This window comes from Varanus komodoensis, unplaced genomic scaffold (genome assembly GCF_004798865.1).
Source record: "Varanus komodoensis strain SLA01 unplaced genomic scaffold, ASM479886v1 scaffold47, whole genome shotgun sequence".
Taxonomy (NCBI): Eukaryota; Metazoa; Chordata; class Lepidosauria; order Squamata; family Varanidae; genus Varanus; species Varanus komodoensis.
The window spans coordinates 7,201,664-7,218,009 of NW_025336045.1; the positions used below are offsets into that span (position 1 = coordinate 7,201,664).

Here is a 16,346-nt window from a genome sequence, read left to right on the forward strand (position 1 = left end):
ACCTTCTATTTCTAGCTTGACTGTGCCTTAGAGTGTCATCTGGGTTTGAACAACAGGCTCAGCTCCAGTGGGAACTCAGCCCTAGATTTTTGGGGTAGTTTATGAGCCCCTCCAGGGCATCTCTGCAAACATGCCAAGGGAGCAGCAAGGTGTTCACATGACAGGCAAAGCCGCCCCAAGGGAAGCTAAGCCATAAAATGTGAAGCCATGCCCCTGACTTTGTCCCAGTCATTGCATCATTCATCGATTGCTCTTTAAAAGTCACAGAGCACTTGCTGCCTTTAGGCTGCTTTTGAACAGCTTGATTTTCAAATGTTAGGTTTTCTGTGAAGTGGCTCTCAACAGGGAATCATAGAATAGACGAGTTGGAGGGGGCCATGAAGGCCATGGAGTCCAACTCCCTGCTGCTGCAGGACACCATTTTACACCATCCCACTCAGATGGCTGTCCAGGTTCTTTTTGAATGCCTCCAGTGGAGGAGAGCCAGCATTTCCCTGGCCTTCCTAAAATTAGGCATACGGTTGCAAATTTTGCTCTGAAGCAAAAATGGTGTAGTGTCGATACTTCACATAAACTGCCCTTTTCTGAACATAAGACATTTTTTTTAAACAAGGACCAAAGCTGCTGAATGGGAGGACAGAATGTTTTGGGGAATGGGGAAGAATGTTTTAAAAAACCAGCTTGTTTTGGGAAGTAGCCTCACTTTCCTCAACAAACAGGTGAAACCCTTGCCTAGCATTCTTCTATTCTGTCCCATATCAAGTCTCTCATATAGATATGAATGTGATTACTAGTTCATGAAATAAATAAATGTTGCCCCACCACGTGTGATCATATCTAAGGCATTTAAGAGGAAACAAAAGTAGGCAACAGCACAGAAGCTTCCTGAAACAGGAAAGCAAAACAAAGTGCATGCCAGGTTGACTCAGAACACATCACCATCGCGTGACCCCGTTGGCAGTCTGCAGTCTGTTTTCCCCAGAGCCCCAGCCACTGCCCGTGACAGCTGCTCCCCTCCTGCCCAAGCAGCGCCTTGCAGCAGCTCTCACTGGCTTCTTACTCTCAATATTATTTCGGGAGAAGCAGAAATGAGGATTGTTGCTGCTGCTGCTGCTGTAATCAGTGTTTTGGAGGTGCGCAGGTGCACGCTGATGCCTATCCAAAATGTTGAGTCTTGTCTGCCCCACACCCTGGCAAGTCTCTGCTGTAAGTGAGCTGTATCAGTATCCCAGGACTTTGACCAAGGGAGGCAGCATCTAGGTTGCTTTGTGCCCAGCTGGCAGTTGGCAGGTCTTCCACCGGACAGCTTAGTGGCGGAAGGGGGGATCCGCTAAAGGGGAATGGCAGGCTCCTCTCCGCTTCTAGTTGCCAGTTGTCCATGCCCTCCACATTTTCCACCTTCCATGACCCCCAAGGTACTCCAAGAAGGAAAGTCTATATCTTACTCTCTTTCAGGTCATTTCCCATGTCTTTTTTATCTTATCTTTTTAAATCTTTTTTTTATGTTATCTGGCAAATCTGGTTTTTTTTCCCAGACAGGGAAATAGATGCAGATTTCATGGCTGTACATTTCCGTGTTCCAAAAAATGCTCAGATTTGCTAGGTAGGTTTAAGGACGAGTCTGAAAGACAGACCCAGCAGCAGCAGCAACATGATCTCAGTTACGGAGTGGCAGCAGCACAGACAGGACTGCCGAGAGCAGTGGGGGGGTTTCACTTGCTTACCACTTCCACAACGGGATCGATCTCCCAAGTTCGGATGACAGGACAACCCATTGTCGGTGGAACAACCCCTAGAACAAGCCATGGGTTGTCAGGATGGCTTGTTTTGGGGCAACTAACCAAAAGAAGCCACCCTGCATGAAGTCGTCTGGATTCAGACAACATGGCACTCCACTGGGGCTAGCCACCCACAGTGGCTTGCCGTACTGTATGAATGTAGTTATTCTGTGTACATGTCTTAAGAAGTACCCAGAATATATGCTTCTCTGTAATTCGTGAATAATCAGGGAACTGCTGGGCTGGCAGTATTCTAGGAGTCCATGGGATCTCTCTTCTAATCAGTTGCGTGCACTTTAGGAATGTCAGTAAGGAAATACAACTTTCAGAATTGTCTTATATTAGCTGGGTTTGCATGATCAGAGAAGAAAAATAAGGCACTGTACCTGAGGGATGTGTTCTGCTGACTTACCATAATTTCACTCATCAAACTCACCAAACACCTTGCAACCATAGAACAAGCCACGGAGATGGTTTGAAAACCCACTTGCCTCCAACCCTCAATGGGTTCAGGAGGCATGACCAAATGTACTTGGCAAGGGTAATTACGGTAATTTGGAAGTGCATGACCAGCACTTATGCAAAGTCAGCTGCCATGGTTTCTTTTCTTTCCCTGATAATGCAAACTCAGTTGCTGTCTTGCTGGGCCTTCTTTCTTGACATAACCATCTTTTGCATTTCTTAGATAAAACTAAAAATCAAGAAAGAAAATAAAATTGGTGGCAATGATGGATGGACTACTCACCTGTGGTGACATTAATCCTTGAAACATGCACAGCTGCCTCAGAGACATTTACCAAGAGTGGAAAGCTAAGATCACTTAAATAACTTCTGATGGCCTCCTGGAGTGAACCATCGAGGAAGCTTATCTCGACTGCAATGGTGTATTCTGCCGGAGAGGTGCCTAATGGCACAGCTGAGAAACAGTGTGATCTGTTAGGGCATGTTATTATTTGTCAGCAGCTTCCTGTTCTCTTTTCAGAGAATATTAATGTTTGTGCAGGCAACCTGCCTCAGGAATTAGGAAAGCTTGCTCCATGATACCTTCATGGGCCCTATGATACCATCCACAAGTCCCTCCTGTGGAAGCTCATCCCTCCAAAAACCTGCCCCAAGGCTCCGGACTGTCTTGCTGGGGCCTGCAGCACAGCTGGGGGTCAACCTTACTATGATTTTCTTCTGAAGTCAGTTTGTCGGGGGGGGGGGGGCAGCCCTGCGGTAACTGCATGCTTTCTAGGTTTGGTTAGTGCAGTTCACTAGGAGCCTTTGCATGAGGCTTTTATCACGTGCTGATCATCATTCCCTGCTCGCGGTTGCTTAAAGGTTCTGTAGCCACTGCCACAACCCTCCAGGTTTGCTCCTATGGCTGACCAGTATTTCCATTAATTTTATCTAGAGGGGGGAAAAAGTAGCACTTCTTAAAGCTAAAGAAACTGCTTTTTTCATTTGAGTCTTGTGCTGTTCTGGTATAGCCCAGTGCCCCCAGGGGTCATGTAGCAGAAAAGCAGGAGTGCTCCACGCTTAGTTTGCAATGAAGCTGAAATGAGATACCATGGATTAACAGGCTATTAAACTAGGTCTCAGTGTGGGCTAGTTCACAGTCTCAGCTGTTTCCTTTCTTCTGCCTGAAGTGCACTTTGCTCGATGGAAGGGTTATCTAGCTCTCCTCGTCCATGCATCCTTGTAGGGACGAATGCCACAGCCACGGCTCACTCCACCTCATTCAGAGAAGCCGTTGACTAGGAGCAGGATGCCCATGGGGCCAAGATCCAATGGCCACCTTAAAGCAAAGAGGCTGTGTGAGTTCGATGGGCGATGCCCACCTGCAAGCAAGAAATCTCAACATACCCTGCTGCTTCGGTCTGGTCATCTCTCTTGGTGCATTTTCCTCTTTTCTGCCTCCCTTGTGGTAAATCTGAAAGAGAGGCACTTTCGCCTTTACAGTTGCATTAGGAAAATGGCTAGGATGAATTCAACTTGGGCAGAGGGGTCAGGAAGAACTTGACCTGCTTGGAGCAAACCAACAGCCCAAAGAAGCCTCCACCCCATTTCAGGATTCATGAGTATCTCAGTATTTGCAGTGTCTGTATCGAGTCTTTCGGTATTTAACGGCTGCCATATTGTACTATTGTCAATCATCAAGTGAAGCGGGACCTGGATGGCTGCTGGAGTGTTGTTCTCCTTTGGCCCTAAGTGAGCGAGCAGTGGATCCTCCCTGGCCTCCCTCCAGGCAGAGCTAAGAGCCCAGAGCCGGGGAGCTTCCTAGTTTATTTTATTTATTTATTTGTTTGTTTGTTTGTTTGTTTGTTTGTTTGTTTGTTAAAACATTTTTATGCCGCCCCATTCGCCGAAGCCTATGCAAAACCCTCTTTCCCAGTGGCAGCACAGCCGGAGAGGGGGAAAGGGGGCACGCCGGGGGGTGGAGAGGCAGGAGTGGCCAGGGGGACAGCACTCCATGGCTCTCCAGTCACCTCCCCACCCACGGACAGGCAAGCCCAAGTCGGCAAGAAGGCCCAGAAGCACCTTGCCTTTTTGAAGGAGGAATGGGAACAACGTGCCCCCCTCTTCCTCCCACCCTGCCCCAGCTCTTGGCAGCAGGACACAGGATTGGCAAAGGTCCCTCTGCCTGCTGGGAGCACAACCCTCAGGACTGTGCTCCAGGTGACACTGAAATATGCACAGTGCATTATTCTGCACAGGGAGGCTCTTAGTACTGCAATAAGGCATTATTGCCCTGTGTCAGGAGGTAAACTGATGAGAAGAACCTGCTGTATACTGTGGAGAATAAAATTTGGGGGAGCAAAAAGGCAGAGAAGAAAACCACTTACCACCACCACCCCCTCCTCCAGTGGGTGAGTTTGCATGCTGTGGTAACGCAACCCTGCAACAAGCCACCGCAGCGATGAACCCCTTCGTGCTGACTGCAGCTTTCCCCGTTTCTCTTTCTGGGAGATCTGAATACTTTCCTTCTCCAAATTGGCCTTTTGTGCTTTCTTAAATTGCCTGGCCTAAATCTTTGTCACGCATTTGTCTTTGTACTCCCAGCCAAATGTCAGCAAACGAGGGGTCAGGGGCATTTTCCAAACTTCCCAAGCACCTGGAGTCTTGAGAATGTATAGAAAAGGGGGTGCACTCTGGGACCTATAGGGACATTTCAAATCCTGAGGATCTAACAGTGAAAGATGGAAAACTCTCATTTGTGAGCAACTTTGCTTTCCATTGATAACTTGCTTTTTGAGAGCTGTCAGAGGAAAGCAACGCAAAAATAAACCTGTTTGGAGCACGTTGATGACAGGGACCTCCCCCAGGATGTTGTCCATGGAACTGCGCATCTCCCACATTGTGCAAACCGAGGGCACATCTTTGAAAAAAGGGGCTGTCACAGGAAGTGGCACAGGTGAACTCTGCAAGGTGGTTACTCTTCCTGAGTGGCTTCTCTCTTCTCTGGGGGATCCCAGTCCTCAGTTAGCCAACCATGAAAGTTACTCACAGGTAAGTGGATGAGTGAGCCAAAATCAAAGTCTGCTGAACCCTGGGAAGACCTTCTGACAAGCATGAAGGTCCAGAAAATCATTGTTCTCCAAAATAGCATTTTACTTGTGTTTTGTTGCTGCAGAACCTATAAGGGAAACAAAAGATGACAAAATTGTATTATTTTAATGAACTGAACATTTTATTCATCCCAAGGAGCCAGTCCAGTGAAGAACAGGTCACTGTAAAGTAAATAAACATTAAAAACTAGAAAAGCCATACTGGATCAATACAAAAGTCTGTCTCATCCAGTATTCTGTTCTCACAACCAACTGTCCATGGGAAATACACAAGCAAAATATGAGTGATGCAGCACTCTTCTGCTCATGGGATTAAAAAAAACATATTTATGATATTATATAGCACATGGTTTCCTTGTTATGCTGTGGTATTCCGTGGAACATTTCTTATAACCTTTTTGCTTGTCTGAAACTTGCTAGCACATTATTTGCTTTCTGGCATATAAAGGCAACTTTTCTTATATTTTAAAGCACTTTTATATCACTTTTCTATTATACAGCCTCTCAAAACAGTTTATTGTACAGCTTGGAGAGTACAATAGCACTCAGTAGAACCTGGGAAGCAGGCTGGACCAGTTTGCATTGCATCTTGCGGATGAACACGCCCATTCCCATATCACCTTGGCTACTATCATTATTGCAGAATCAGACTGATGCAGCCAGGGCACTGTGTCTGCATATTACGATGGACACTTTTCCACTTGTGCAGCCTCCGTCTTAGAGGACTGAGACTCCTCTCAGATCATTGGTAGGCAACTTTTGGAGATCGCCAGGCCATTTTGGCTTGGGTGGGGCTTTCATTGTGGACCTTAGACATCGGTAATGCCTCCTTAAGGATGGTGTAGTCCATGCTGCCCGTAAGGAAGTGGTCATTAGATTCCCTCTGAGAAGTGAGATATTTGATCCAAAAGTTTTAAATATTTCCCAGTCTATATCTATATTGCTATATTTATTTATTTATTGCATTTGTATGCTGCCCCACAGCCAGAGACTCTCTGGGCAGCTCACAGCCCAATCATACAAAAACAGGTAAAATAATAACAATAATAACTAAAACCATAAAACATGAAAGAATAAAAATACAATATAATGCAACGTATAAATACAACAGGAGGAAATAAAGACAATGGAACCAATAAAACAACAACCAAGAAACAATAAAACAATAAATCAGCAGCAAACCAATAGTCAAATCTAAAAGGAGATACTAAATAAAAAAGACTTAACTTGGCACCGAAAGCAAGATAAAGAGGGTGCCAGTTGCACCTCCCTTGAAGGGAATTCTAAAGGGGGGCTGTGATGACAGAAGGCCCTTTCTCTTGCTAATTCCCCCCTCATTTGAAGGAGGGCCTCCATCGATGACCTGAGAAGTCTGGTAGGGATATATGGGGACAGGCAGTCTTTTAGATGTTTAGAAATTTTTGAGCAAGACACTGAGACAGGTGTCTTGCAGGTGACCTGGCAACCACGAACAGCATTGGATGACACTAATTATTTAAAACTGTTCCAACTTGCCTTCCAGCCTCATTTTGGGACCAAAGCAAAGTTGCAGTGGTGGATGCTGTACACCAGGGAATGGAGGGGGACATGTCACCCTGTAGTTCTCCTTGGCCCCTCAGTGGTTTTTGATGCCAACTCCCAAGTATCCTTTGGGCCTGTCCTGCCAAGGTCAGCCCCTAACCACATGGTGTTCCAGTGGCTCCATTCCTTTGTGGCAGGACAGACTGGGAAGGGCCTGCTGGAGGACTTGTGGCCATTGGGAATGCCGACGGGTTCCATCTTGCCCCCGTGCTTCTGAATGTGTACAGGAAACTCCTGGGAGCAGTCCCCAGGTCTTTGGGCTGAACTGTCATCCATATGCAGCTGCTATCACCGCTGCCACTCATTTCCATCAGGATACTGGAAATCATGAGGGAAGTTTTGAGATGGATGAGGTTAAACTAACTGACGTTTAATCAGTTAAATGTACAAGGCCATGCACAGCCTGCTGAAGGAGCGCTGTTCAAGGGGTTTGGACTGGATTGCCCTCCACCTCAGGCACTAGAGGCCGCACAGGGCTAGTAGCCACTGTAGCCTTCTCCTCCATGAAGTATAAAGACTCCAGATTGCTGGCTGGCACTACATCCTGAGGAAGTGGATTCCGTAGTTTAACTATCTGCTGTTTGAAAAAGGACTTCCTTTTATGTGTCCAGGATATTCTACTAGTGAGCTTCATAGGATGATGCTGGGTTCATGTGGTATGGGAGATGGAGAAAAGTATCTCCCGATCAACCTTCTTCAACGAATGCATAATTTCATGCAGCTCTGTCATGACTCCCCTTACTCCCATTTTCCAAAGCTGAACACTCTCAGTGGTTGTCACCACTCCTCACAGGGGTGTTGCTCCAACCCCGCCATCATTTTAGGTGCCCTTCTGCTCTACAATATCCTTTTTCAGATTCGGTAATGGGAACTGTACACAGTATTCTAAGTGTGGACACACCATAGATTTGTATGAGGACAGTATGTTACGAACAGATTTAATTTCAATTCCTTCCCAAAATATGCCTAACATGGAGTTTCACAGCAGCCACGCCCAGGGTCAATATTTCCATTGAGCTGTCCACCACAACCCCAAGATCTCCCTCTTGGCCAGTCACTATGAGCTCAAGTCCTATCGGACTATATTTGAAGTAGGGTTGCTGTTGTTGTTGTTGTTGTTATTGTTGTTATTATTATTGCCTCAACATGCATTACAGGCAGTTCAAGTTATAAAAAATACATACTTTCAGATGAACTGCCATAAAGCCTATTAATTTTAAATTCAAGTTAAAGGTCTATTGTAGGACATTGTCATCAGCATAGAGAGAAAGGAAGCAAAAGGGGAAACAGGGAGACTTCTGAAGCATCACTATAAAGAGATGGGAAGTAAAGGGGAAGAGAGGGAGCCCTTCAAAGCATCACCATAGATAGTGGGGAAGTGAAAGGATAGAGAAGGAGGCCTCCAAAACATGTCTTCCTGTCCTCCCCATCCAGAGAGAGAAATCGCTCCAGTATCTCCATGCTGCAAAGAGGAGGTGCTGCTGAGTTTGGGAAGGGGTGGGGAAGTTAGAGATATTTGCAACTTTTCCACTTTCACAGGGGTCTTGCACCCCTGACCCCCTGAATGTGGAGGACCAAATATGATCCCACTTACATACAAATTCAACTTAATGATGAATTTCCATTTTCTCAGGAATTTTTTATTATTATTTATTTACTTGGGATTTTTCTAGGCCATCCAATCACTTTTGTTCCAATGGAACTTGTTTGTAACCCAGACTGCCTGTACTTTACACTTGCTTATGCTGAACCACAATTGCCATTTGGATGCTCATTCTTCTCGTTTGGAGATATCCCATTGGAGCTCCTCATAATGGTTGTAGCCATCCTAAATGGTCTGGTGTTATCTGCAAACCTGGCCTCTTCACTGCTCACTCCTAATTCCAGATCATTTATAAACAGGTTGAAGAGCATTGGTCCCAATACTGGACCCCGTGGGACCTTACAGCTTACATCCCTCTACTGGGAGAAATTGCCATTTATTCCTACTCTCTGCCTTTTATTCTGTTACTAGTTACTAATCCATAAGAGGCCTCCCCTCCTTATTCCATGACTGTTAAATCTGCTCAACTGTCCATAGTGAGGGTCTTTGTCAAAGGCCTTTTGCAAGTCCAAGTAATCAATGTCTACCTGATTGCCTGACCACATGTTTATTGCATGCTAAACCTTTAGTTAGAGCATGCTAAAAGGTTAGAAAAACAGGACCTGCCTTTGTGGAAACTATGATACTGCCTTTTCAGCTGGGCTCGTCCTTCTATATGTTTATGAAATCTATCTTTAATCATGCTTTCAACCAATTTCCCGGAACAGATGGTAAGCTAACCAGCCTGCAGTGTCCTGGAAATGTCCCCCTGCCCTGATCCCCTTCTAAAAATTGGTGTTGTATTTGCCATTCTTTGGTCCTTAGGCTCCTGACTTCTAGCAGAGCAGAGCAGAGCAGAGCAAGCTGCCCCAGCTGGTCTAGGGCCTCTGGGATACAAGCAGCCAAGTTTCCAAGGAGGGAGCGACCGGAGCGAGTGAACTGTGAGAACAAACAGAGGTTTGGTGGAAGAATTCAGCAGAGGAGGTCAAGTGGGAAGTCCCTAACATTTTTTCCCCTTTTCTTTATCTCACCATAATCCCACCCCCGCACCGCATTCACACACACGCGCACACACACTTGTTTTCCTAGTACAACTGTGTTGCTAACCTTTATAGAAGACAAGAGAAAGTTCCAGTGGTCACAACAGCCCCCCAGGACAGACTCACTAAGGCTGCATGAGCAATGGACCAAGGAGACTGCACAGTGGTGGTGGCTTGCAACCACTGTGCATTGTTTGCTTTCTTACCTTTGCCTGATTGCATGGCCAGCACATGCAACAGCTGCAAGCTAGCAGCCCTGTTAGAAGAAAAGGAGAGAACACCGGAGCAGTGAGTGTCCACCCTCATAATAATAAAAGAAAATGAAAAGTTCTTAGACAATGTGGAGGAGCTGCAACAGCTAAGTGTGGTCCAGAAGCAAGAACAGCACCAGCAAGCTGAGGCAGCAGACGAGAGCCCTGAGGGAAGGGAAGATGAGGACAGACTCCCTGGGACAGGGTGGCAGATGCAGAAGACCAAGAAGACACTCTGTACCGTGGGAAGCGGTGGACCTCTCAAACCGCTTTAAGTTACTTGAGGAAGAGACGGACGAGGAACCCACTGTGAAAGAACTACACAACACTCTGTGTAACTCTGAAAAAGAGAAAAGGCCAATCAAGAAAGGAAAAAAGATACCAAAGTTTGCAAGACAAAAGGAGAAGGGTGAAAGTTGTGGGAGATTCCCTGCTATGCAAGATGCAAAACTACGCATGTCGTGACAACCCAGAGAATCATCAAGTATGCTGTCTCCCTGGTGCCAAGATTAAAGATATAACCAGCAAGTTCACGCAACTCCATACAAGTCACTGACAAATACTCCTTCCTTCTCTTCCGCATGGGAACTAATGACACTGCCATGAGAAGCTTTGATGAAATAACATCAGACTTTAAAGCTCTAGGAAGGAAAATCAAAAACACTGGGGCCCAGATAGTCTTCTCCCCAGTCTTACCAGTATGTGGAAGAGGAACTGTTAGGGAAAGAAAAATCCTTCAAGTGAATGACTGGCTAGGATGGTGGTGTCATAAAGAGAGATTTGGAGTCTGGGACCACAAGCTAAAGTTCCTGGAAGATGTACTGTTGGCAAATGATGGGCTGCACCTCACAAAGAACAGAAAGCATGTGTTCGGCCACTACATGAAAAAGTTCATCAGGAGGGCTTTAAATTGAAACATATAGGGGAGGGAGGGGTGCAGCATGGCATACCATAACCAGACAAAGACTTATGTATCTCAACAGAAAAAAACCTGAAGCAGAACCCAACACCAGTCTCCCAAAAAACATAGGAAGAAAACCAGGGCACAGCGAGAATGAAATTCAATATCTCTATACCAATGCCTAGCAAATGGAAAACAAACAACATGAACTTGAGTTCATAGTACACAAGGGCAATTACAATCCTATAGGAATAGCTGAAACTTGGTGGGATGACTCACATGGCTGGAACTCTACAATGGATGGATATAACCAGTTCAAGAAAATGGAAAGAACAAAAAGGGAGGTTGAGTTACACTATATGTAAGGGGCACATATATCCGCACAGAAATACAAGAAGAGGAACTTAGTACCCCACTGAAAGCATCTTACTAAATTTAAAGGGAGCACGAAATAAGGAAGACATAGTTATTGGCATCTATTACCAACCACCCTGTCAAAAAGAGGAGAAGGGTGCAACCTTTGAAAAGCAACTTGCCAGCATTTCCAAGAAGGACAATATAGTCATCAAGCAGGATGTTAATTCCCTGATATATGCTTGGAGACAGTTTCTGCCAAGCATGGCCCCTGAAAGAGATTCCTGACCTGTGTTGCAGAGAACTTCCTCCAGCAGAAGGTAGAGGGAGGGGCAAGGGATCAGCTATCCTCGATTTTAATACTAACTAATAGGGAGGGCTTGGTGGTCAAAATAGCAGCCATAGGAACTCTGGGGGTAAGTGACCATGTGATACTTGAATTTTCAATTATAAAGGAGAGGATGGTTAACTGCAGCCAAACTCGTATCCTGGACTTCAAGAAAACCAACTTTGACAAACTCAGGACAATGATAAGCAAAGTGCCATGGCAACACACCCTTAAGGAGAAAGGAATCCAAGAGGGGTGGGAAATCTTAAAAATGAAGATTCTCTGAGCACAACTATGAACAATTCCAACAAGAAAAAGGTGTAGAAGACAACAGAGCAAGCCTATGTGGCTCTACAAAAAATTAAGTGACAGCCCGAAAGAGAAAAAGAACATGTGCAGGAAGTGGAAGCAGGGTCAGGCCACAAAGGAAGATTGTAAACAAATAGCCAGGAATGGCAGGGATGGCATCAGGAAGGCTAAGTCAGGAAATGAACTGAGAATAGCAAGGGATGCTAAGAACAACAACAAAAAAACCTTCTTCAGATACATCCAAAACAAAAGACATGTGAAAGAGAAAGGTGTCCAGCTACTTAAAGTGGATGGCAGAGTGATAACAGACAACAAGGAAACGGCAAAGGCGCTCAAGTCCTACTTCGCCTCAGTCTTCTTCCACAAGAGGAAGTATAAGCTGAAGGTGAGAGATGGCAGCCCAAGATGGACAGACAAGTGGTCCAGGAATTCCTAGATGGAATAAACATGTTCAGATATCCAGAACCCAATGAACTCCATCCCAGAGTCATAAAAAAGCTACCAGGGGATCTCTCAGAACCACTGACTATTATCTTTGATAAATCCTGGAAAATAGGAGAAGTGTGAGACAACTGGAGTAGGGCTAACGTCCCTATTTTCAAAAAGGGGGGAAAAGATGAACCTGGGAATTACAGGTTAGTCTGCTATCAATCCCTGGAAAAATTCTGAAGCAAATTATGACAAAATCAATCTGCAAGCATCTTGAAGAAAATGCAGTGCTTAATAGAAGCCAATGTGGATTTATCAAAAATAAATCCTGTCAGACTAATTAAATCTCACTTTTTGAATGGGGAACCTCCAAAATGGACAGAGGGAGCACTGTGGACATAAGCTACTTAGACTTTTGCAAAGCTTTCAACATAGTGCCCCACAACATTCTGATAAGAAAATTAGCAAAACTGGACTATACAGAAAAACTGTTAGGTGGATCCAAAATTGACTGAAATCAGACAAAGAGTGCTCATCAATGGCACTTTCTCAAACTGGAGGAAGGAAACTAGTAGGGTACCACTGAGTTCAGTCCAGGGCCCAGTGCTCTTCAACATTTTTATTAATGATTTAGATGAGGAAATACAAAGAAAGATAATTAAATATGCAGACAATACAAAACTGGGTGGAATAGCAAATGCTCTAGAAGACAGAATGAAGATCCAAGGTGATTTTGGTAAACCTGAATGCTGGGCTGGAAGCAACAGAATGAGATTCAATAAGGACAAGTGCCAAGTCCTCCACCTAGGAAAAAGAAACCAAAGGCATCGATACATGATGGGGAATACGTGTCTCAACAGAACTGAAAAAAAGACCTAGGAGTAATTGTGGACAACAGTCTAAATATGAGCCAAAAATGCAATGCAGCTGCCAAAACAGGAAGTGCTATTTTGGGATGCTTTAACAGAAGTATTACTTCCAAATAACAAGAGGTAGTGGTTCCTCTATACTCCTCACTAGTCAGACCTCATCTGGAATACTGTGTCCAGTGCTGGGCACTAAGAAACAGAAAATATAGAAAGGGTCCAGAGGAGGGCAACAAAAATGATCCAGGGTTTGGAAACACTGCCCTATGAGGAGAGACTGAGAGAACTGGGCACGTTCAGCCTCGAGAAGAGAAGAGTGAGGGGGGACATGGTATCTATCTATAAGTACCTCAAAGGCTGTCACAGGGAGGAAGGTCAGGACCTCTTCTTGCTGACACCAGAGTGTAGGACACAGAATAATGCAATAACCCAAGATCAGGCTAAATATCAGCAAAAGTTTCCTCACTGTCAGAGCAGTACGACCAGCTGCCTAGAGAGGTGGTGGGCTCTCCCACACTAGAGACATTCATGAAGAAACTGGACAGCCATCTGAGTGGGATGGTGTAAATTGATATCCAGCAACAGCTGGGGGTTGGACCCAATGGCCTTCATGGCCCCTTCCAACTCTACAAGGTACAGACACTTGTGAAAACAGATGTTAAAATGTCCTGAAAACATTAGTTCAAGCACACATATCTGTTCTGCATACTCATTTGTGCAAGCTTGGCTCCCTTTTCTTTTCCTCATTTGGGCAAGGCTTGCATTTTCTGAAGAAAACTGCCTTGTTGCTAACAGCTTCCTTAACATTTCTCATTGACCATGCTAGTAACCTCCTGGACTTTGTGCTACCTTTCCTTATCTCTGTTATGCATAGGGCACTCTTTTGAAGAAAATTTAAATGAGCTGGACTTTTTTTTTTTTTTTTTTTGCAATCTTCTACCTAGGTGTAGATTAGGTATACCTCTAATCTAATAAGCTAATAATGTTGTGGTCACTGATTTCAGTTGGTTCAACAACATTTATATTCTTGGCCCACCCACCCAGGGTGGCCTCCCCTCTGGCTGGTTCCATGGGCAACTGCTGTAGGGGACATCATTCTGGACACGGAGAATTTTAACCTCTTTGCTGCAACGGGAACATGCGGGGGGACTTGGCGCCACCCGGCACTGCTGCACTGCCTTTGCCTGAGGTGTCACTAATTTCCTTCTCCATCTCAAGGTCACCCTGAGCATTCTGGTCTGGGACTGAATGGGTTACGACTCTGGGTATTCTCATCCATACTGTTCAGTTGAGGAGTGTGCAGATTTTCAAGGGTTTTCTGCTGGACTGTATGTGCTTTTTGACATACATAGCAACACCTCCTCCAGTCTGCCCTTCCCAATCCTTCTTATGCAGTTTATATCTACAGATGACATTAGTGCACTGATCCCCCCCCCCCCATTCTACCTGATTTCTATACTGTCCTTCTTTAAAAGCAGGCACTCCAGCACTCCTGTTTTGGCTTGGAGGATCCTCCCAATGTCAACTTCGGAACTGTTTTGAGAAGTGGGCTAGACTGAATCAGGGTGTCTGGCCCAAAGCTTCATGGCTGAGTGGGTCTGAACACTGAGTTCGCAAATCCTAGTGCATCATTCTAACTAGGACAAGTCACTAGCTTTCCAGGATTAATTAACATTTCATTAATTTCTTGTGGACTTGACTAGCTTTATTCCATCACACTTTGATGCAATGTCCATTTCTTGGGGGTTTTTAACAGAAGGAATTACCCTGATATCCATATGGGTATCAGTTTAGTGTCCAGCGAAGTGACAAAGAGCTGTTGCCTTGATGCACTGGGAAAGTGTGCTGACAGGAACAGGGACCGAAGTCCATTATTTAAGTCCCCTTGCCTCCAAGATGAAAGGTTCTCTGCTGGTGCTTCCCAAAAGGAAACAGATATTTTCGTGATAAAGTCACAATTCCTGTGCTTTGACTTGGCATCCTTCCCAGTGCCCCTACAATGTTAAGTTTCCATAATGAACACATATTAATATGCATTCAACTGATTAAGCAAATACGTAGCGGTACTGAAAGCAAGTGGATATTCAAATTAGTTGTTAAGGATACTTAATCATTCAATGATTTATATTAAAATACAAGCCAGGATTCTCAGGCAGATTCAGGGCCTTATATATTTAGTGTTTTATAGGCAGAACATGGAATAGTCTATTTATTTTGAAGAAGCACTTCTCCAAAACTTGCTCTGGTATAGTACCATGAAATATACAAGACTGCTTCCACCCTGATCCAGTTCCTTTTCTAAAGCATACAATACATGTACCAAGCTACTGGCCAATTATGCAATGCGTATCATTATGAGTATCTTTTCTGAACCGAGTCCCCTTGCATTTCATGAGATTTAGTCACAAGTAAATGCACATAAGATTGCGGCTTTTGTGACACATAGTAAAAACCCACTATGAGAAACTACTACCACAAACTGGACTGTAGGAAGGCTGTTATGGTGCTAATCTTTGACTCCACACTGCTCAAGTGCTGCTCAAACTTTTCCCATTCTTTTCATATACAGAACCTGGCAAAGGTAGGCAAGAGTGATTCCTCCACTTTAAATGTCTAGAATGCCCCTCCTCCTTGAAAACATGTATTTCTTACCTGATCAGTTTTCCCTTGATGCTGCTCTCCTGAACAAACAGGCTGTATTTGAATCTCCGGAGTCCAGGGTGCACTAGTGGCACTTCTGCTGCTGCTGCTACCAGAAAGGAAGTTAACCAAATGGAGTCCTGTTAGCGAAACTGAGTGGGGCGTTACTGCTCAGACAGGATCCAAGCCTTGATTTCTGAGCAATGGAAGAAACTGAGCTTTACTGTTCTGGCACAGGGCACAGCACAATGTTTTAAGAGGAGCTGTTTCCTGATACCATTCGCTCCAGCTTGTGACTTTCAAATATCAGATCTAACACTTTCCACTCATTGGCTCAGAAGTATTTAGGGAGTGGGCAATCATGTTCCACACACACAGAATTGTTCTGGAAGATGCACGTACCATTTTTATTTTCTGTTGGTATTTTAATAAGCAAGTGGTGAGGGTAGGCGGGATGTGTATGATAATGATTCATTTTGGTTCTCTTTATGCTCCCCCACAAAGTTCATTTCCAGTAGATGTGCTGAAAATTACCAAGGCATAAGTAGATGTTACTTGGAAACATATAGTATCATGATGGGGTCCCATCATGGGTGAAAAGCCACAGTGGTTTGTTGTATCATGTGAACCCAGTCTGTTTCCTCTAGGATAGTTTGTTTGTGAGCAAGAAGTTGTTCTACACACAATAGAAACATTTGACTCCATTTTGGATACTTTGAAGCTTCTTGACAAATGT

At 44.7% G+C, this 16,346-nt stretch overlaps 1 protein-coding gene across 2 annotated transcripts in view; it reads right to left on the reverse strand.

The window, feature by feature from the left end:
• Positions 1-15,854, reverse strand: part of ADGRF5 (adhesion G protein-coupled receptor F5) — a 54,540-nt gene extending 38,686 nt beyond the window's left edge. Inside the window, exons 1-4 of one of the 2 annotated variants that reach the window (XM_044445162.1) lie at positions 15,623-15,854; positions 5,269-5,397; positions 3,627-3,693; positions 2,524-2,694 (exon numbers count right to left, since the gene is read on the reverse strand). In XM_044445162.1, coding sequence (XP_044301097.1) covers positions 2,524-2,694; positions 3,627-3,693; positions 5,269-5,370 — 340 coding nt within the window. In that variant the 5' untranslated portion in view covers positions 5,371-5,397; positions 15,623-15,854. The remainder of the gene's footprint in view (positions 1-2,523; positions 2,695-3,626; positions 3,694-5,268; positions 5,398-15,622) is intronic. The other variant, XM_044445163.1, reaches the window with a different exon arrangement.
• Between the last annotated feature and the right edge of the window lie 492 nt (positions 15,855-16,346).